Source organism: Phoca vitulina, unplaced genomic scaffold, assembly GCF_004348235.1.
Source record: "Phoca vitulina isolate PV1807 unplaced genomic scaffold, GSC_HSeal_1.0 scaffold8, whole genome shotgun sequence".
NCBI lineage: Eukaryota > Metazoa > Chordata > Mammalia > Carnivora > Phocidae > Phoca > Phoca vitulina.
The window spans coordinates 32,745,547-32,768,069 of record NW_022589711.1 but is presented as its reverse complement, the minus strand read 5'-3'; the positions used below and the strand labels follow the sequence as shown (position 1 = coordinate 32,768,069).

At 38.2% G+C, this 22,523-nt stretch overlaps 1 protein-coding gene across 1 annotated transcript in view; it reads left to right on the top strand.

The window, feature by feature from the left end:
- The window catches only part of MORC1 (MORC family CW-type zinc finger 1), a 172,369-nt gene that overhangs the window by 19,021 nt on the left and 130,825 nt on the right, over nt 1-22,523 (top strand). Inside the window, exons 7-8 of the mRNA XM_032406239.1 lie at nt 2,578-2,737; nt 4,828-4,933. Coding sequence (XP_032262130.1) covers nt 2,578-2,737; nt 4,828-4,933 — 266 coding nt within the window. The remainder of the gene's footprint in view (nt 1-2,577; nt 2,738-4,827; nt 4,934-22,523) is intronic.

The following is a 22,523-nucleotide window of genomic DNA, read 5'->3' as shown; positions in this document are numbered from 1 at the left end:
ACAGTGGGGATGTGACGTTGCCCCCAAGGGTGCAGCATGCCCACCGGCCGCAGTGGGGTGGGGCCGGCTAAGCAACAAATCTGTGGGTGATAGGGAGTAGCTGAGTGGGAGACTGTTAGAAAGAAAAGCAATGCTTTAAGCATTTATGTTGCCATTTATGTATGTAAAGGCATCGAAAATTGGGCCAAAGCTGAGGTTATAGCTTTCCTAACATGGGCCATTTCCTTTTTTTTTTTTTTTAAAAAAAACTAAACTAAAACCAGCAACCCCTTCCCATTTCTACTTCGACCCAGGCAAACTCTTTCAACAATATTAGCTGATTTTTTTCACTATTTTCCTGCATATCTCTATATAACATACTTGTATTACTACTTCTTGATTTGATGTATTATGTATTGCTCATTATAAAAGGATCTATATATTATTATTTCATCTGTTTGTATCACACATACATACCTTTCCAATTCTCCACCCTCAAGGTAGCTCCATTGTCATTTTACTTATGCTAATGTTCAGTATTTACGTTGTAAGACTATATAAACACTATTCACACTGTATCCTGTCATAAACGAATTTTTTCCTTTTTCTGCACAATTTTTTCTTTTCCCTGGAATTAGTAATTGTCTCCTTAGTGTTTTATGTACTTAGCATTGTCCTGAGTATTTGCTTGGTTTTCTGTCTTTATCACTATGTTAACCCCAGTCTCCAGCTACATTCTTCTCTGTCCCATCTTCCTGAAGACTCTGCCCTGGAATCTTCTTGCTGCCCCTCACTCCTGCTGTCCACGGCTGGTGTTCCACTGTGCTCCCAGGACCTGCCTTGGCCAACATGTCTTCTGTTAGCTTTCTTAATAAGGATGCATGAGAAGTCAAGTGTTTTGAGACTTCACATGCATGAAAATATTTTTATCCTACCTGAACACTCAGTTTAGCTTGTTGTTATTTGTAGGTTGGAGTGAATTTTCTTTCAGGAATTGGAAGCCATTGCTTCATTATCTTCTTATTTCTAGCATTGTCATTGAGAAGTCTGAAGCCATTTTAATTTCTGAGTCTTGTGTGTGACTTACTCTTTTTTTTCCCCCCCTTCTACTCTTTGAAGCAGTAGAATCTTCTTTGTCTCCAATGTTCTGATGTTAAGTATTTTGCTTTTGCGTGGGTCAGTTTGCATCCATTGTGCTGGTTGCTTATTGGACATTTTCAATCTGGAAATACATGTTCTTCAGGTTGGGAACGTTTTTCTGTAATATTTATGATTTTCTTTCATTCGTATTCTCTTTTCTCTCTTTTTGCAACTTCTGTTCTTAGATCTTGGACACCTGGAACCGGTTCTTAAATTTTCTTATCTTTTCTCTCCAATTTTCTGTGTTTTATTTTCTGGGAGATTTTCTAACATTTATTCTTCCAACCCTTTCATAAATATTTTTCTGTAGTCATATTCTTCATTTCCAAGAAGTGTGTTAAATTCTTTCAGTATTCTTTTTTAAAGACATATAGTTATGTTTCATATAGAAATATACAATATTTCCTTTTAGTGCTCTGAAGATATTAACAATGATTGACTTTTCTTTTCCCCTGAAATTTTCATCTTCCTTGTATGGTTTTTGTTTCCGATGAGTTGCTTTGTTTGTGCTTGTTTATTTGGTCTGTATTTATCATATTAGAGGCTTTTCTCCGATGGCTATCAATCCTGAATACTTTAAATAGAGTATTCCAATACAATTTTGATCGAAAGCTCTGCGAGGGTGGGGTTGGGGGTGGGGGGCTTTGCAGCTATGAGTGTCACAATAGTGAGCCCTAGCTGAGCTGTATTATTGGGAAACCCTCAATGTAATTTTCTTTATGTCTTTCCTTCTGGGCTAGTCCAATTTCTCAGAGAAGACTCCTACAGTCTTCTGCCTGAAGGCCTAGCTGACAGCTTTCTGGGACCCAAATGAGAGAAGAGATCTGAGTTCTCAGCATCCAGTATGTATACCTTAATCCCTCTGATCTCAGGTCCCCCTGACAACTGTGCCTGACATATCCTCTAATCCAGAAATGCTTTGTTGTACTCTTTCCAGAGAATAAGCATCCAGTCTCTCTGGAGGTGGGGGAGCTGGTGCCAGATGGGGATCTGGATGCTACTTCTGTTTCACTTCCCCCTTTATCCCACCCCCAGAGTGAACTCATGCTATCAATCTCTGAGCCTTTTAGCGTATTCCAAATTGTAAACAGGCTGGTTTTCTCTTCCGGCATGGGCCTCAGATTGGTTTTCCTGGATTTGCTGCCATGTACTGTTCAACTTCTAAAGTGCTGATACCGTTGTTCCTTCTGCCATCCTACCCATATTTCATTAGGGGCTGAAGTAGATTCCATCTGTCCCCACAATAGACAATGGAGCATTTTAGAATAAAATGCTGAGTATACATAATTGTTTTGTGTCTTTTTCTTATAAAACTAGAATACAGGGGGAAATAAACTTTTAACTTTGTGTTTTGTAATTTGGCTAGATGAAGAATGGACTGAATTAGGATCAGATGAAAGGATGATGGTTTTTATTTGTGTACTTCATAGTAAATTGATGTGTGTGTTTTTTTAATAGGTTGTTGTTCCAATACCTTCATGGTTAACAAGAACCAGAAAATCAGTCACAGATGATCCTCAAAAATTCTCAACAGAATTGTCTATAATTTTTAAGTACTCTCCATTTAGAAATGAAGCCGAACTGATGCAGCAGTTTGATGTGATCTATGGGAAATGTGGTAAGATCATCAAAACTCTGAAGTTTTGTTAGAAGTATTTGTTTTTAGTGTCTTTCAAAAGATACTTTACGTACGCTTTTATATTTTTTCTATTTATAATACCATGCAGGATCTCACATGGGGGCAGTTATTCATTATATCCGCATGAATTTTGTCTTAAGTGAATCTAAACATGAATAGCTCTAAGTCCCTGATACTGGGAGAAAGACTTGTACTTGCACGAGCTTGGTGAAGACTGGATGCAGAGAGGATGACATAGTCTGTGACCATAGGGAATCCATAATTCCTGTACTACGTAGCAGAGTTAGGAGATGTTTACCGTAGTGTCTACGATTAGATGATCTCACGTATGTAAGACAGCAATTTATAAGCCAGTGAATCCAGGTTTCTGAGGCAGAGTTAGCAAAAGCTTTGTGGACATTTTCCACATTAACAGATCTTTCTGTATATTCTTTATTTCTGTATTCTTTCAACCTGCACCAGCTTTCTACTCAACATGTAGAATGCACTGTGTCTACTAACATTTTCCAGTGCCAATCTTTCTCCAGATGTCCACCTTTCATATCTAGAAACAAGAAGAATCCTACTCTAGAGAAAGCTATGTGCATTTTCCTTTTTGCAACTCCTTGTTTTATATAATGTTTCAGTGAAATTCTGAGAAATTTGTTTCTGACTTGGCTTGTGTTACCTTCAAAATTTCTTCTCTAATTTGTGGCATTTTGTTTAAAAATGATTTTTTGCCATCCTTTCCCTTTTCTTTTAGAAGAAAACTAGTGGCAATTCAATAAATATTAGTCTTATTAATGTGTACATGATATACCTTTTTTTATTTTTAGAAAGAGAGTATGTGCAAGCTGTGGGGGAGGGGCAGAAGGAGAGGGAGGGAGAGAATCTTAGGCAGGCTGCATGCTCAGCGTAGAAACTGATCTGGGGCTCCATCTCACAACCCTGCGATCATGACCTGAACCAAAATTAAGAGTTAGACGCTCAACCAACTGAGCCACCTAGGTGCCCCTGTACGTGACATACTTTAAGGACAGCTAACGTGATTTGTTAGTTGACTTTTAACTGTGAAATGCTCATGTAAATACTAAAGAAGGGTGTACTGTTTCTTGAATACTTTTCTAAATGCTTTATAAAAATTAACACATTTAATTCTCAAAATTATTCATGTGCTCCATTGTGGAGATTAGAAAACATTAGGTTCAAAGAGGTTAGGAAATTTATCCAAGGTCATTGCAACTGGTAAATAAATGGTTGATGCAGGATTTAGACATAGGCATTCTTAGTCACTGTGCTGTTTGTTCTCTCTTGGGTTTTAGTACTACCAAGAGAGGTGTAATTGGTTGTTCTTTTAATTTCTCTGACAATCCTGTTTGTCTTTGTACTATACTCAATTTTGTAAAGAATTTGGATTATTTTGTTAGCTATGCTTTAGAGTAGGGGTCCGCAAATGTGGCCTGCAGGTCAAACCAAGCCATACTTGTTTTTGTAAATAAAGTTTTATTGGAATACAGCCACACTCATTCATTTATGTATTCTCTGTGGCAGCTTTCATGCTACAATGATGGAGGTGAGTTGTGAGTAGACATGACAGAGACCATTTGGCCTGCAAAGCCTGAAATGTTTGTTGTCTGGCTCTTTACAGAAAAAGTCTGCCAACACCTATTATGGGGTCTAAAAACAATTCTTCATATTTGTACAAATTTTTAAAACTCATCTTTGTTCTTTTGTGCATTGATTCCATCCATGAGACCCTTACCCACAATACAAATTTAGCTCAGACTCCTAACAATTTTCGTAATGCAAATTATGAAAAAGTGCCAAAGTGTAAGAATTCACATTGAGAGACTTAACAATGATTTGAATAGGAATAAGCACTATAATGTAGAAACTCAACACTCTTTGGCAGAGAGTGGAATTTGCCCTGAGACTTCCATCCTGGAACTTACCAAGCACATTATTTACTGAAGTACAGAAGGAAATTTGGTCTGGAGTAGGCTTAATTCCACAGATGAGATAATAGCACCATCACTAATATTTAGTGTAGTTAAAGTATTGACAAGTCAAACGTCCTTTTTTTCTACTAGGTACTTTGCTGGTTGTTTATAACTTGAAGCTTTTGCTTAGCGGAGAACCAGAATTGGATGTTAAGACTGACAAGGAAGACATACTGATGGCTGGAGCTCTTGAGGAGTGAGTAGTGTGTGTGTTTGACAGAATGTGTGTCAGTAAGGACAGCGAGCTGGCTTTGGAGCGCAGCATCCTAGTTCTAGGTCTAAGGCCCCTGTCCTTAGGGTCTAGGACAATTCATTTTATCCCACTTACAGCTGAGGTAAGTTAGGCTAGACCACTGATTCCCAAACCAGGCTGACCCTCTGAATGACCCAGATAGCTTCTTAAGAAGCAAAGGATCTTGTCTTATCCCAGATTCTGCTGAGTAAGAATCTCCCGATATCAGGCCTAGGAATCAGCATTTTTCACATGTGACTCAGACGTGGCGGCACATTTGGGAACCACTGGAATAGCACCTCTAAGCTTCTCTAATTCCGAAACTCCTATTTTATGAATGTTAAAACTGAAAAAAAAAAACCCCTCAGAGTTCATTATCCATTACATGTCATTAAAAATGGGCATCAGGGGCGCCTGGGTGGCTCAGTTGTTAAGGGTCTGCCTTTGGCTCAGGTCATGATCTCAGGGTCCTGGGATCGAGCCCCGCATCGGGCTCCCTGCTCGGCGGGAAGCCTGCTTCTCTCTCTCCCACTCCCCCTGTTTGTGTTCCCTCTCTCGCTGTGTCTCTCTCGTCAAATAAATAAATAAAATCTTAAAAAAAAATAAAAAATAAAAAAAAAAGGGCATCAGTATGGTGTAAAGCAAAAAGAAATATGACTAGCTAACAATTCAGAATGACCTTATGAACTTCATACTTGTAGTTTATAAGTGAATAAATGGACACGTTCATTTTTCTTGGCTATTAGGGATCCATAGGAAACAGAATAAAGAAGCATTGGAGAGCATGAGTGAAAAGTATGGAGAAATAATGAAATAGTGACTGAACCTAAGTTTCTCCAAAATAACTTTGTATTTGAAACTTACCAGCTTGAGCCCACAGTCTCTTAGTGTCAGAACTCTGGAGCTGGAAGGGATTTTGAAGGAATTAAATTCATTCTGATTGATTTTAATTAAATACTGGTATTGTCTGGTGGAAATGTAATGAGAGACACAAATATGAACCCTATATGAAATCTAAATTTTCTAGTAGCCATATTAGGAAAAGTAACAAGAAACAGGTCAAATTAATTTTAATAATGTTTTATTTAATCTGGTATATATAAAGTAAAATTTTAATTGAAAAATAGTAATGAAACATTTTATACTCTTTTTTCCCTACTAAATCCTTGAAACCTCATGTGTGTCTTACACAGATAGTGCGAGTCAGTTTGGACTAGTGCCCACTGGCCACCTTTGGCCAGTGGCTACCATATCAGACAGTGCAATTTTAGATTAAGAGATTGAGACCCAAGTAAATACATAAACTTAACAGAGAATTTCTTTTTCTTTTGCCTTTGAGGTGAAATTTGAAGGTCCCTTCCCCCGTTAGAAAATTTAATGTTTGATAATGCACTTCTAGATTATCTTTTATACTTTTTTCTAATTTATATTTTTCTTCATTTCATTCTAATGCATAATTCTTGATTTACACAGAAATGAAGGTTGTTTTTTTTTCTTTTGGAAAAAAAAAAAAATCCAGCCTCTTTACTGTTGTACAAATGCTGGGAACCCTTTTGGCAACATTAACACGCCAATATCAGAAAGGAGGCCCAGAACTGTTAACCGGCACTTCCATTACCACGTCCCCCTTCCCCCTGGTCCCGCCCTTCTGTCTAACAGCTGCTCCCAAAACCAATATCTCATGCTATTTAAAAGCTCTGAGCCCAAATTTTCAAACAGTTATCTGTCAGAGTGCCTTGGCATTTCAGCACTAGCATCAGAAAACAAACACATTAGTGGAGGAATAATTTGACAGCTAATTTCTTTGGGAAAAAGTTCTTACTGTTTCCAGATTGTTTAATGAAGTCAGAGGCTTCTTAAGCCATTTAAGCAGTTAATCACAAAATGAAGAAAATGGATCAGATCCAGGATATGTATAGTTTAATTTTGGAACATGGACCACATTGGATTTGTTTGTTTGATTTTTCAACATTTCTTTGTAGTTTAATCATAAGAAAGGCCTTTTAAAGACAGGGTGGAGGATTTATGAGGATGAGTTGTTGTACAGAGGAGACATTATTTCTCCAGCAAGGGTGCTGTCTGTACATTTCATAGCTTCTGATACGAGTCTCACAGGAGTGCCCAGGAGGGAGAGCAGTGCGCCTCCTGGGGGGCGGGGGGGATGATGTATAGTTTTCCCCTCTGCAAAGTCAGTGGCCTCTGACATTAACACCCAATTCCTCTTCATTAAGGGACTGGGAAAACGTTAACTCTTGCAGCTGAACGAATACTCTAGTGAAAGACGGATCTTTTTCTGACTTCTTACATTTATGACTTCTGATACGTGAACTGCTAACCAAGAACAGTTTACATAGTCTTGGTTTTAAGAACAAGTGGTTTAGTAATGTAATAACTCCTTTGCCTCTTCTTTTTCTTGTGGTTATGGTGTCCCCCTTAAAGCCTCTGGGTATGATTCTTCCTCTGTTCAAAACAAGTTTCAAACCTTGGAACTATGCAATTTCCACCTTTGGTCTTAGATGGTGTGGTCCTGCTGATTTTGAATATAATTTAATTTTCTACATAGAAATAGGAAAATTCAAGCTTTCAGGCTTTTTTTCTGACACATTTTTCTTCCAATTTTGTTTCTTATAAAATCAAAAATGAAACAATATTTTAAAAAATTTTTAAAGAATTTATATATCATAATTATTAATTTTTGTTATTCAATTCTAGTGTTTTTTTAAGTGTGATTTCTCATTTTTTTTTCATTTATGATTTGCTTCTGAACTTTAAGTTATTATGTAGTCTTGGAAAGTCTCATTTCGTAATGATTTCTTGATAAGTGGTTTTACAGTAGTCCATTAAATTGATTCATCATAGTTTCTATAACCATTTCTTTATTTTTGGAGAGTAGCATTGGTCCCAGTGTTTCACATTATTTATAGATAATATTGAAATAAGCATTTTCATACAGATGGACTTTTTTATTATTTTGAATTTTTTAAAAGGTTTTATTTATTTATTTGAGAGAGAGAAAGAGCCCCATGAGCAGGGGGGAGAGGCAGAGGAAGAGGGAGAAACAGATTCCCCGCTGAGCAGGGAGCCCGATGCGGGGCTCAATCCCAGGACCCTGGGATCATGACCTGAGCCGAAGGCAGACGCTTAACGACTGAGCCACCCAGATGCCCTTGAATTGTCTTTTTAAATTATTTTTATTTATTTTTAAAGATTTTATTTATTTATTTGACAGAAAGAGAGAGAGAGAGAGAGACAGAGAGGGAACACAAGCAGGGGGAGTGGGAGAGGGAGAAGCAGGCTTCCCGCTGAGCAGGGAGCCCGATGCGGGGCTCGATCCCAGGACCCTGGGATCATGACCTGAGCCAAAGGCAGATGCTTAATGACTGAGTCACCCAGGCGCCCCAGAATTGTTTTTTTTTTTTTTACAGACAAATTCCCAAGAAGGGAACTATTGAGTCAAAGTGTCTGGGCTTTCATATAGTTCTTGTGAATATTTGATATCAGTTTTTTTTTTTTAATTTTTTTTTAAATTTTTTTTTTTTTGGTATCAGTTTTAAACTTTGCAATCAAAACCCTTTATCTGCTTTGGGCTGAGGCTCTACCACCGTAATCCAACCATCAGCAGGGCCTTGTTGCAAGATGACAATAACCTCGTGGAAACTTCATTAGGAGTGATGTTCAAGTACGCTGGCAGTGGCCTGTGCTTTGGCAGTATCAGTCTAAGGACAACCTGTTTTCACTTAAATTGAAAAAAAAATATGTAGATAGATAAGTCATCTCAGAATTTCAGAATCAGATGAGGCAGAAGTTTGCATTTAACATGTGATATATAAAATCAGAATTTGAATCTGTGAATGTGGCATGTGGAGAGTGCCAGGGAATCATACATAGTTGCAGGGTGATATGCAGAAAGTGGGTTATATCTGCAGGGAAGGAATCTGCCGTGTTAAATTTAGGCCCAGTGCCCTAAAAGGGAAGATGACAATATGAAAAATAACTTTGTAAGAAATCAAAAGAAAGTTAAGACTTTGGAACAAAGAGGCCAAGGAAGGGCTGAGAATATGGAATATGAATGAAAATAATAGTGAACTAAGGACAGGAAATAAGAGGTTTCTTCAGAGCTGGCTTAGACAATATTTGTTAATTTATGTTGTGGTAATTTTTGGAACTCCAGACCAAGTCCCACATCTCAAACTTTTGCACCCAGCTTTTGTTTTTGTTTTTTTCTTTTGAATTAGTCAAAACAAAATCGGGTTAACTTGTTTTCTCCTCTCCCTGGTGGCTGTTAGTAAGCTTTAGTTACAATCACACAGATGATTAAAATCAGAGTGATTTGCAGAGGTCCTCTGTTGATTGATTGCAGTAGCACTGAGCAAATGGAAGGTGACAGGTCGTAGAGGGGAGGGTATGAAATGCCTCACATGTGGTCAGTATCAGTTGGCATCTGCAGAGTTGACAGGGTTGTAATTCTACTACTGTATTCCGTACCCAGAGAGTCTGTGTAGATAGTAGGTATGGAATCACTCTATCATTCAGATGTTTTAAATTCCATTCATAGGACATAGAATTCTTTATGTGGATACCAGCATGGAATTATAATTTCATAATTGAGATCTTGAAATTTCGTTTAAGGTATGCCACCAACTCCTGGATCCAAGTGTTAGTTTTCTTCACACTCTCCTGTCTCTCACTCTTCATTGTAGTCTACCTGGGACAGTAATCTTTGGGGCAGTGGGTGGAGTGGGCCTCTGTGGTACACAAATAGGAGTTGATTGAAAACTACTCAAACATGCATAAATACATCAATCAGTGTAACGGTGCTTTCTCATTCTCTACTCCAGCGCGCCCTCCCCCCAATCTCTCTTTATAGAAGTCATTCTGCAACTTGGGTTTTTTAAATATGTCATCTAGATTTTTCAGTATTTGTCAGTTTGTATTAAAGTCATACTTTTTTTTTTTCTTAGCTTTTTCTTTTGATGTAATTTAGACTTTTCAACAGGGTTGTAAAGATAATACAAAGAATTCCAATATACCTTTCCCTCAGATTCCCCAGATGTTGATACTCTCACACTTGTTTTATCATTCTTCCTCTCCCTCTCCTTCTCTTTATGCATGGTAGGGATCCATGCATTCCTTTTAATTTTAAGGGTAATAATCTGTCACTACCAGTATTTTGTGGCTAAAGTTGTCTTAGATTTGGCTAGTGGGAGCCTGTTCAAGCTGGCTTTTTTATTTTTTAATTTAAATTCAATCAATTAACATATAGTGTCTTACTAGTTTCAGAGGTAGAGGTCAGTGATTCATCAGACTTCTGTAATACCCGGTGCTCATTACATCACGTGCTCTCCTTAATGTCCATCACCCAGTTACCCCGCCCCTCCACCTGCCTCCCCTCCAGCAGGTTTTTTCCTATGATTAAGAGTCTCTTATAGTTTTTCTCCCTCTATGATTTTGTCTTTATTTTTTTCCTCTCTTCCCCTGTGATCCTCTGCCTTGTTTCTAAAATTCCACGTATCAGTGAGATCATATGATAATTGTCTTTCTCTGATTGACTTATTTCACTTAGCATAATACCCTCTAGTTCCATCATGTCAATGCAAATGGCAAGATTTCATTTTTTTGATGGTTAAGTAATATTCCATTGTGTGTGTGTGTGTGGGGTGTGTGTGTGTGTGTGTGTGTGTGTGTATATATATATATATACCACATCTTCTTTATTCATTATATGTATAAATGCCACATCTTCTTTATCCATTCATCTGTTGATGGACATCTGGGCTCTTTCCATAGTTTGGCTATTGTGGACACTGCTGCTATAAACATTGGGGTGCATGTGCCCCTTCAGATCACTACATTTGTATCTTTGGGGTAAATCCCTAGTAGTGCAATGGCTGGGTCGTAGGGCAGCTCTATTTTCAACTTTTTGAGGAACCTCCATACTGTTTTCCAGAGTGGATGCACCAGCTTGCATTCCCACCAACAGGTAAGAGGGTTCAGTTCCCCTTTCTCTGCATCCCTGCCAACATCTGTCATTTCCTGACTTGTTAATTTTAGCCATTCTAACTGGTGTGGGGTGGTATCTCATTGTGGTTTTGATTTGTATTTCCCTGATGTCAGGTGATGTTGAGCACTTTTTCATGTGTCTCTTGGCCATTTGGATGTCTTCTTTGGAGAAATGTCTGTTCATGCCTTCTCCCTATTTCTTGATTGGATTAGTTGTTCTTTGGGTGTTGAGTTTGAGAAGTTCTTTATAGATCTTGGATACTAGCCCTTTATCTGATACGTCATTTGCAAATATCTTCTCCCATTCTGTCGGTTGTCTTTTGGTTTTGTTGACTGTTTCCTTTGCTGTGCAGAAGCTTTTTATCTTGATGAAGTCCCAATAGTTCATTTTTGCCTTTGTTTCCTTTGCGTTTGGAGACGTGTCTAGCAAGAAGTTGCTGCAGCTGAGGTTGAAGAGGTTGCTGCCTGTGTTCTCAAGGATTTGAATGGATTCCTGTCTCACATTTAGGTCTCCCATCCATTTTGAGTCTATTTTTGTGTACAGTGTAAGGAAATGGTCCAGTTTCATTCTGCATGCGGTTCAAGCTGGCTTTTGTGTTCTTTTGACATATCACCATCATTTTTAAACATTTTTTGGCATCATAAGATGTTCCAGGCTCATATTATACTTCTTCTGTTGCTGTAATGCAATCAGCTATTTCTCCAAGGAATCCTGGTTTCTTTTATTGGGTAATTGTAGTCCTCATTTTTTAAAATGATTTTTAAAAAAATGTCTGTAAAGTAATAAATTACTATACATTGTTGTATAACAGTTTTTGCATAATATTCAGTTATTTTACATTGATATATTGTACATCAATACTCCCTTACTGATGATGGGAACTTAGTTTGACTTCACTTTTTCACTATTTGAACAATGCTGATATATTTTTTTAAGATTTTATTTATTTGAGAGAGAGAAAGAGAGAGCAGGCAAGCAGCAGGGAGGTGCAGAGGGAAGGGAGAGAGAGAATCTCAAGCAGACTCTCCACTGAGTGCAGAGCCTGATACAGGTCTTGATCCCAGGACTCCAAGATCATGACCTGAGCTGAAACCAAGAGTTGGCTGCTTAACTGACTGAGCTACCCAGCTGCCTTGACACTTGATCTTTTTTTAATTAAAATTGTATTTAGGTAATTGTAGACTCATAAGCAGTTATAAGAAATAATAGAGAGAAATCCTGTGTACCCTTTGCTCAGGTTCCCCATTGCTGTTACTTTGCTAAACTTGGAGTACAGTATCACAACCAGGATATTGACATTGATGCAATCTACCTAGCCTGGTGCAAATCCACCAGTACATCAGCACAAGGATCCTTCTTGTTGCTTTTTTCTTTTTCTTTCTTTTTTTTTTTTTAAATTTTATTCATTTATTTGAGAGAGGGAGAGAGAGAGCATGAGTGAAAAAGCACAAGCAGGAGTAGCAGCAGAGGGAGAAGCAGACTTCCCGCTGAGCAGGGAGCCCCGATATGGCATGAGCCAAAGGCAGCCCCGTTTAACTGAGCCACCCAGGTGCCCCCTTCCTGTTGCCTTTTTTTTTTTTAAAGATTTTATTTATTTATTTGACAGAGACATAGCAAGAGAGGGAGAAGCAGTCTTCCCGCTGAGCAGGGAGCCCGACGCGGGGCTCAATCCCAGGACCCTGGGATCATGACCTGAGCCGAAGGCAGATGCTTAATGACTGAGCCACCCAGGCGCCCCGCTGTTGCCTTTTATAGCCACATACACCCTCCCTCCTCTCTCCCCACTTGACTTTTAAAATTGTTAGTATTGTCCTTTGTCTAACAGCAATTTTTGATATTTTGAGGTCAAACCTGCAATATATTTCTTTATGAGTTTCTTTCACATTTCTAGACTCGGATAGGTGTTCTTTAACAAATATATTTTCTTATCATTTCTTTTAATATTCGTAGTTTATTTCTGTAGCTTTTTAATTTATCTGGAATTTGTTTTTTGAACATAGCATGTACATGGGGGAGGACAGATTAATATTTTCTAATGGATATAGCATTTTAAAAATAGTTCAGCCTTTCTTACTTGTTTGAGATGCATCACTAATATAAACTAAATTCTCATCATACATGGATCTGTTTCTAGATGGCCTATTTCTTTTCATATATTTTTTTCTATTCTCGCTTCATTAAAACTTTTTAATTGCTATAGCCTTTATAATGTGTTTTGCTATTTGGTAGGGCACGTACTCCTTCACTGTCCTTTTTAAAAATATTATGATTGTTCTTGCAGATGTTCTTTTCCATATGAATTTCAAAATCAGCTTTTCAAGTTTTATTACAAAAAATGCTCTTGGGATTTTGATTGGTAGTCCATTGAATTTATGGATTAATTGGGGGGAAAACTGACATATTTATGTTTTGGTTCTTATTTCAGTCTTTTATATAGTTGAGTGGAGTTTTACATCATCGTATATATCATAATAGTTAAGAACAAGACTTTGAAAGTTAGACTGTATGAGTTCAATTTATAGTTCTATAAGCTGTGTTAATATGGGGAAGGTAGTTAACCTTACAGAGCCTCAATTTTCATATCCAGAAGTGGCAATAATAATAGCAGTAGTGTTAATAGTAATATATCACAGGGTTGTTGTGAAGCTTACATAATGTATGAACTGAAAAGTGCTTAGACCACTACCTGGCACAGAGTTAATACTCAGTAATTGTTGGATATTATTATATCTTCATAGGACTTAAACATTTCTTGTTAAGTTCATAGGTATTATGACTCTTCTGGGCACTCAAATAAGATTTTTTCTCTATTGCTTTTTCTAATTATTTATTTGTTAATGTGCAGATAGGAAAACCATTGACCTTTTTTTTTTTTTAAGATTTTATTTATTTTAGAAAGAGTGAGTGGGGGAAGGGCACTGGGAGAGGGAGAGAGTCTCTAAAGCAGACTCCACTTGATCCTACAACCTTGAGGTCATGATCTGAGCTGAAATCAAGAGTTGGACGCTTACCTGACTGAGCTACCCAGGCATCCCAAAACTATTGACTTTGTGGATTTTGTATCTTGCCATTTATTGAATTCTTTTATTTTAATAGTTTTCAGTTGGATTTTCTGTTTAGTCTTTATTTGCAAATAGTGATGGTTTTGTGTCTTCATTTCTATTACTCATTCTGTTTTCTTGTTTTAACTAGTTAACTAAGAGTGATAATGACAGATGTGATTTTTGGTTTGTTTCTGTCTTAATGGAATTCTTTTATCTTTGACCATTAGGTATGATATTTGTTCTAGTTATTATTCCTTTTAATCAATGCCTTTTGTCGAACTTAGGAAGTCATTTTATTTCTAGTTTATCGAGTGACTTTTACTTATTTTTCACATCAGGAAATTGGTGTTAAGTTTTCGTCAATGCTTTTTGACATCTGTTGAGGTGATTTGGTTTTGTTTTTCTCTTTTAATCCGTTAAAGTAGTATATTATTCTAGTAAAGTTTGTGATATTGAACTATCATTCTTCCATTCCTCAAATAAACCCAACTAGTTCATGATGTAGTATTCACTGTGTTAATTTCACTAGTATTTTATTTAATATTTTTTGCCCTTATGCTTACACATGAGACTGGGCTATAATTATGGTTTTATTATCCTTACCTTATTTAGTATTGGTGTATAGATTATGGTAGAGTGAGTTGAGAAGTTCTTCACCTCTTTCGTTGATTTGGAAGAATTTATGTAAAATGAGTCTTTGTTTGCCTATAGGTTTGGTAGAAATTCTTTGTAAAATCTGTCGTCTTATCACTTTTTTGTTTTTGTTTTTACTTTAATTACTTTTGAATTGTGCTATAACTGTTAATCTATTCAGATTTTTAAATTTTGGGGTCAAATTTGTCATTTATAATTTCTTATAAGAGCATTCATTTTATTTAGATTTGCAAATTTGTTGATAAGGAGTTTTATATAAAATATTCTTTGAAAATTTCTGTTTTCCCCAATCCTATAGTTGTGTCCACTTTTACTACTTTTATTGCATATTATGCTGTCTCTTTTTCTTGGCCAGAGAGATTTAATTGTTTCAACTGTCTTTAAAAACAAAATGATTTTGGGTTCTTTTTAAGTCTACTAGGTTTATATTAATTACATATTTCTTTATTTTCTCCTATGTTCTTTGGATTTATTTTACTTTTTCTGCTTCCTTGAGGTGTATCTTTTCTTAGTTAATTTTCAGTCTCATTTTCTAATCTAAGTAACAGGCTTTTACACATCCTCCCAGCCCCACCCCCCTCATTATGGCTCTATCTACAGGTTTAAAAAATAGAACTATCATTATTGCTTCTTTCTTTCTTTCTTTTTTTTTTTTAAAGATTCATTTATTTATTTGAAAGAGAGACAGAGCAAATGGGGGGGGGGGGAGGGGCAGCGGGAGAGTAGCAGACTCCCTGAGCATAGAGCCCGATGTGGGGCTCAATCCTATGACCCTGAGATCACAACCTGAGCTGAAACCAAGTGTTGATCCCCCAACCAACTGTGCCACCTAGGTGCCCCCCACCCCGCTTTTTTTTTAGGATTTATTCATTATTGCTTATTTCTAAATAATTTATAAATTCCATTTTGATTTTCTCTTTAGCTCAGGAATGACTTTTAAAAAGTATTTTTAAAAATCTACAAGTACATAGGTTTTTTGGGGGTGGTGTCAAATATCTTTTTATTGTTGCAGAGAGTGTAGTTTGCATTATATCTGCTCTTTGAAATTTGTTGAGATTTCTTGTGGCCTAATGTTTTAAACATTAGAAAAACTGTGAATCTCTGAAAAAGATTCTGTAACATCAAGCTTTTTTTTTTTGAGATTTTATTTATTTGACAGAGAGAGACACAGCGAGAGAGGGAACACAAGCAGGGGGAGTGGGAGAGGGAAAAGCAGGCTTCCTGCAGAGCAGGGATCCCGATGTGGGGCTCGATCCCAGGACCCTGGGATCATGACCCGAGCTGAAGGCAGATGCTTAACGACTGAGCCACCCAGGCACCCCAACATCAAGCTTTTTTTTTTTTTTTAGATTTTCTTTTTCTCCCCCCCCCCCCCCCGCCTCCGCAATCCCTCAATTTCTGAGAACAGTAATAATATCTTACGGTGTCTATGGTTTTGTCCATGTTTCTTTATTTCTTCCAATTTTTGCTGTATCTGTTTCTGAGTCATTAGATTTATGGCACATACACATTTTGTTTAAGTGAACCTTTATTAATATACAATATCCCTCTATGTTTCAGTTAATGCTTTCTAATAACTTTGTTTCTATTTTTGTCTAACAGTAACCTATGTTTGCTTTATTTTGATTAACTTTTCTTACCATATATTTTTCCACTGCTTTATTCTCAACAGTGTTGTTTAATTTTCAGTTTGTCTCTTATAAATGGCATATAACTAGATTTGTGACTCAGTCTAAGTGCTTCTATCTTTTAATAGGAAATTTATCTAGTTTACACTTATGACATCTGCTAAAGCTGGACTTCCTCTGCCTTCTCATTTTATGTTTTATATTTAATTTGCTTCTTTGTTGTTATTGGTTTGCACTTGGGTTTGTTTGTTTAATTTTGTTCTGCCTTATATTTTCTCCCCTTTTGTGAGATTGGTTGAGTTGTGATTTTTTTTTTTTTTTGCCAGGAGGGAAGGTTCGTTTTTTTTCTATTCCAGTAGTTTGAAAATTATTTGTTCCATTCTATTTTTCACAGTAGATTACCTTTACATTTTAAATAAACATATCTAAAACTAGTTTTCTTATCAAAATGTAGAGTTAATATCTATCTCATCTCACAAATAAGTTAAGGCCTTAATATGCTTTATTTCTCTCCCATACCAGTTCTACCTTTTCTGATTATTGTGTTTGGATTTCTTTATAACATTTTACAATATTATGTGACAGCCTGCATAAATATTTAGACTAAATTATAAGATTTATTATTTTTCTTTGCTTACCACAGCATATTTCATCCTTTATCTTTTTCATTTACTCATTAGTTCCTTTGCTGGATTATATCCTCAAATAATTATTTCAAAGTCCATTTGAGGTAAATTTTTGGAATCTTTGTATCTTAAAAGTGTCTTTATTTTTCCTTTCCTCCTCAATATTTGTTTAAATGAATGAAGAAACATTGATTCAAAAAATAGTTTCCCAGGGGCACCTGGGTGACTCAGTAGGTTAAACGTTTGACTCTTGATCTCAGTTCAGGTCTTGATCTCAGGGTTGTGAGTTCAAGCCCTGCATTGGGCTCCACGCTGGGTGTGGAGCCTACTTAAAAAAAAAAAAAAAAAGTTTCCGGGACGCCTGGGTGGTTGGTTGGTTGGTTAAGCATCTGCCTTCAGTTTAGATCCTGATCCCAGCGTCCTGGGATCGAGTCCCACATTGGGCTCCTTGCTCAGCGGGGAGACTGCTTCTCCCTCTGCCTGCCTCTCTCTCTCTCTCTCTCTCTCTCTCATTCTCTCTGACAAATAAATAAATAAAATCTTAAAAAAAAAAGTTTCCCTCAGAACTTATTGCGCATTTGACTTCTTGAATCCATGATGTTAATGAGAAGTCTGACCCAGATGTGATTACTAAATTTTTGTAAATTGCTAATTTTTCCCCCTTGGATAGCTTTTAGGAGTTCTCTTAACTTTAAAATTCCACAATGTGTCTATCTGTGAGTTTTGACTTTTTAAACATTCTTCTTACTCAGGACTCTTGTCCTGAGGATTCTTGGAGGACACTTCTAACTTGCTTATTTCACATTGGCTCTGCCTTCAACTAGATCCAGACCCGACCAATTATCACCTCCTCTACTGCTATGATCCTTGTTCAGGCCACCGTCATGTCTCCCTGGGGTTATAGAGAGCCTCCTGCCAAGCCACAGGTCTCTCTGCTTCCACCCTTCACCCTGTGAAAACTCTGTCACCCTTACCGCTCTGTAGCAGCCAGAGCGGTCTTTTAAAAATTCTCTGTACAAGATTCCTCAATGACTTCCCATTACACTCAGAGGAAAAATGAAGGTCTGCAGCATCCTGCATGCTATCTGACTTCCTCTCTCCTCCCATTCTTCTTTAGGCACAGGGGCCTCCTTACTATTCTTCCTTGGGTTTCAGCAGGAGACAAATATGTATTCGTAGTTACCAACCTGTCCTTGATTTTTTTTTTTTTTTTATTATTAGGTTAGTCACCATACATTACCTCATTAGTTTTTGATGTAGTGTTCCATGATTCATTGTTTGCGTACAACACCCAGTGCTCCACCCTCCTCAATACCCATCACCAGGCTAACCCATCCCCCCACCCCCTCCCCTCTAGAACCCTCAGTTTGTTTCTCAGAGTCCATAGTCTCTCATGGTTCTTCTCCCCCTCCGATTTCCCCCCCTTCATTTTTCACTTCCTACTATCTTCTTCTTTTATTTTTTTAACATATAATGTGTTATTTGTTTCAGAGGTACAGGTCTGTGATTCAACAGTCTTACACAATTCACAGCGCTCACCATAGCACCATAGCCTGTCTTTGATTTTTTTAAAAAATAGTCCTTTACATAATGGCATGGTCTGTCAGCAGAGACACGAGGGTTAATTGAAGATGGCAGGGGTGGGGTGGGGGGCATTTGCAGTCTGTTGCCATATTAACTTTTTCTGTGTGTAGTAAGGTACATACAAAATTAGAAAATGTGGACACCAGACCCTTGAGTCCAGTTCTGTGGATTAAGTTGAAGGAACCAGAACCTCAGCCTCACAGGCAGGCAGGGTCTGTGGGGGGTGGGGCTGCCCAGTCCAACTTCTGACTCCCACTCCAAGTCACATTGCGGCACCCTGCTTTAGGCCAGTCATCCCTGGACGTTATGTTAGAGAAAGAATGGACTCTGTAGTTGCTTAGAACAGGTCTCAAATCCTGCTTCTTCCCCCCGAGTAGCTGTCTGACTGTAGATGGGTTCATTTTACGTTCACTCCTTCAGTAGATACTTATTGAGTGTCAGGCCCTGTTTTAGAAGCCGGGGATATATGAGGGAACAAAACACAAATATCTCTTCCCCCACATGGCTTGAATTCTGTTGGGAGAGCTTTCATTCTAGTGATAAGTTCTCTATGGTCTCTGAACGTCAGTGTTTTCATCTACAAAATGAGGCTATATAGGGCGCCTGGGTGGCTCAGTTGGTTAAGCGACTGCCTTCGGCTCAGGTCATGATCCTGGAGTCCCAGGATCGAGTCCCGCATCGGGCTCCCTGCTCGGCAGGGAGTCTGCTTCTCCCTCTGACCTTCCCCCCTCTCATGTGCTCTCTCTCACTCTCTCAAATAAATGAATAAATAAAAAAAAAAACCTTTAAAAAAAAAATGAGGCTATATATAAGGTCATCTACTTAATACGAATGTTGTAGAACTAGAATAGTCTCAGTACCCGGCACATGGAGGTTCTGAGTGCATTTCAGTTCTCTTCATTCTGCTTTCCCCTACAACACTTCTTTCTAGCACTTACCATTATAGTGCTCTGTAAACTAACCCACTGTCTGATACATAACAAGCAACAAACTGAACTGAATGCCGGTGTCTAGGTAATTTTCTGAGGATATGTAGATACTTTCATCAGAAGACACTGGCACTCTTTGTAGTGGCTTCTGTGCTCCATCCTTGAAGATCATTGGGGAGCTTTATTGAGGGGGGAGAGGGAGTTTTAGGAAATTTTGTAAAGTGCTTCTGTTACCTTTGAAATCTCTTTTCAGTACCATATTGTGAAGACTTGATCACTCCTCTAACATTTTTTCCTGATTCCCTTTTTGGGGGTTGAGACCATGTGAGCATTGTACCTGTTCTATTATGCATGTGATTTCCCTGTGCCATGTTGCTTTTGTGACTTGTCTTTTTAACATTATGAATATTTTACATATTCCGCTTTATGAGAAAACGCAAGAAAGCACAGACTCTCCTAAAAAAGGCATGTCATGGAATTGGCTGTCGTGGAAGGGGCCTGTTGTACCCCCGGAATCCATCATGGCTTACGATCTCGGGCAGCTAGGGGAACCCATCTTAAAAAACAGCTCTGGGAATGGTGATATAATATGGAATAATGGAGTTGAAATTTTGTGCTAAGTAATGTTTTGAAATTAGATGCCACGTTGCCCGTGTGTTCCTAAATTGACAGGCATTGGGCAGCATTCCATAATGTCTCTAGTTTCTGTCTTAACTGAGCTGGCTGGGAACACATCAAAAGTTACAGCTTCAAATTGTAATGTGCTGCTTGCCATCCTGCGGGTATGACAGAGGCACTTTCATTACTTTGCGTAGCTTATAACTCTTCTTTGAAATTACCTCTTTGAGTTGACATTTCTCTTAGGTATAATCCACCCTAAGATTAAATTTGGTTAGCCCCTTCATAGTTCAGAATTTAAACTAGTTAAAAACCTTTATGTACTTCTTTATATTCAAGATAACATAGGCCTTGTTAATTTCAACCTTAAGAACTCCTCAGAGATTTTGTAGGGAATTTAGCAATAAATTCAGAAAACAATTTTGGTTATAATATGCAGTATTTTCATGAATAAAAATATGGCACTTCTGAGATATTCCAAAAGGAATCTGATTTAGTGCCTGGAGTTTAGAGTCATTTTTTCAACTGTGACCTTACAAGGGCAGTTCAGTGGGAGTCCGTTTTCTGTGTACCCATTGTGGATAAATGTAAAGGGCGTCCTGCATCCAAACACCTGCTTCTCTCTTTCAGGCAACCTTTCTTACATACTACCTTGTCCGGTAGGTCTACCAAGCAGTGGTTCTCAAAACTTGCAGAGTTAAAGGAATCACCTGGGGAGCTTTAAAAAATTTACATTCTCAGATTCCAGCCACAGAGAACCTGAATTGGAAGGTAAAGGAGATAGGACGCTGGCCACAGGACCTCTCTTTTGGGCCCCTCTCCTGTCCTTAACAGATTGGTGACCCCACCGATCTACCCACGATATGCAGTGTATAGAGCAACCCTTAAAACAGCAGCAGAACAATGTGCATAGATTGGGAGGAGAAAGAGGCCACATGAGGCCACAGCCACAGCTGGAGGCGGAATTAGAGCCTTTATAAGAATACCCAAATGCTGAGCTGGAGACAAATGCATAGGCTATTCCACAAACTTTCAAACCAGTTTCTGGCTTAAAACACTCTTCTTTCCCCAGATCTGTCGCGCGCGCGTGCGTGCGTGTGTGTGTGTTGGGCGGGACTCTCTCTTCCTTTCTTTAGTTTATTATACCAGTTAAATAGAAAATGAGAGAGAGAGAGATACAGGCAAAGATAGAGATATGGGCACTTCTGCAAAGTCCAAGACAGAAAAGAAAGACATTTAGTAGTAAACAAGAGAACACTTCTTGAAAAAAAATATGTGGAGTAGTTCCTGGTGGGTGGGGAATAACAGTATTTTTTTCTTAGATCTTTTGAAGACAACTTAGTACATTTGTATTTCAGTTTCCTAAGTGAATGGCTTTATTTATAAAGATTGAAAGCATCACCATCGAAGATGATCGGTCATTTAAAAGTCTTTCTTGTAAAGGGAACCCCCTGTTGTCCATTCTAAGTTAAGCCAAGGAAGTCCTGAATAATCATCATTGATTCAACAAATATTTATTGATGATAAATAAATATGTAAGCCTCATGGGGCTTACAACATGAAGGGGGTACAGATAAATAAAGACAGTGACACCTCTAGGTGGCAAGTGCTGTGATGGGGAGCCACAGAAGAAAGGGAGCACCAGAGCCACGTGGTTCACCCAATCTTGGGGAGTGAGGGAAGGCTTCAGGGGGACAGGAGATCTCAAGTTGCATTGTGAAGGGGGAAAAGGGACTAACCAAAAATGGCCAAGGAATTGAATGTGCTAAGGCCTGGGTATAAGAAAGCATGACCCATATCTGGAGACCTGAGCATGGTCCTCGATGCCCACACTAACTACGGCTGGCCAGTGATGGGGCTGGGGACTTAAGTGGTGGCCAGATCATGAAGGACCTTATCCATCACATGAAGAAGTTCAAAAGTTATATTTGGGTTACCTATTTCATATGTAGCTTTTATATTTAGCCGCTTTTGTCTTCTTTCCATCACAGACATCACAATAACATAAGAAGTATTGCCATTCTGTTTGTTACAAATAACTAGGAACGTTCGAAAGTGGCACGTGTATGTAAGAGGGTTAACATGGAAGGCTTTCGTCCACAGAAAGTCTTGCTTTCAAGGTTGGCCCTTGGCTGGTCAAGTTTCCCACACTGATAGAAAACTCCCTAACTAATAAGGTTGGCTCACTATATCTAGACTATGCAGACAGTGTGGTTTATGCTGGAATTTTGGTACATGCTAGCTGACCAACTCCCAATGAAACCCTTCAGTGCTGTCTCTAATGGGCTTCCCTAGGCAGAAACATCACACACGTGTTGCTGCATTTTCATAGGTGGGGGAAGAATGTGCTCTGACCCTTCACGAGAGGGAGAACACACAAGAAAGCTGCAGTCGGATTCCTCCAGGCCCCACCTATCTCTTCCTGTTATGATCCACTGTATATCCTTACTGCATTGCTGTGATAAAACTT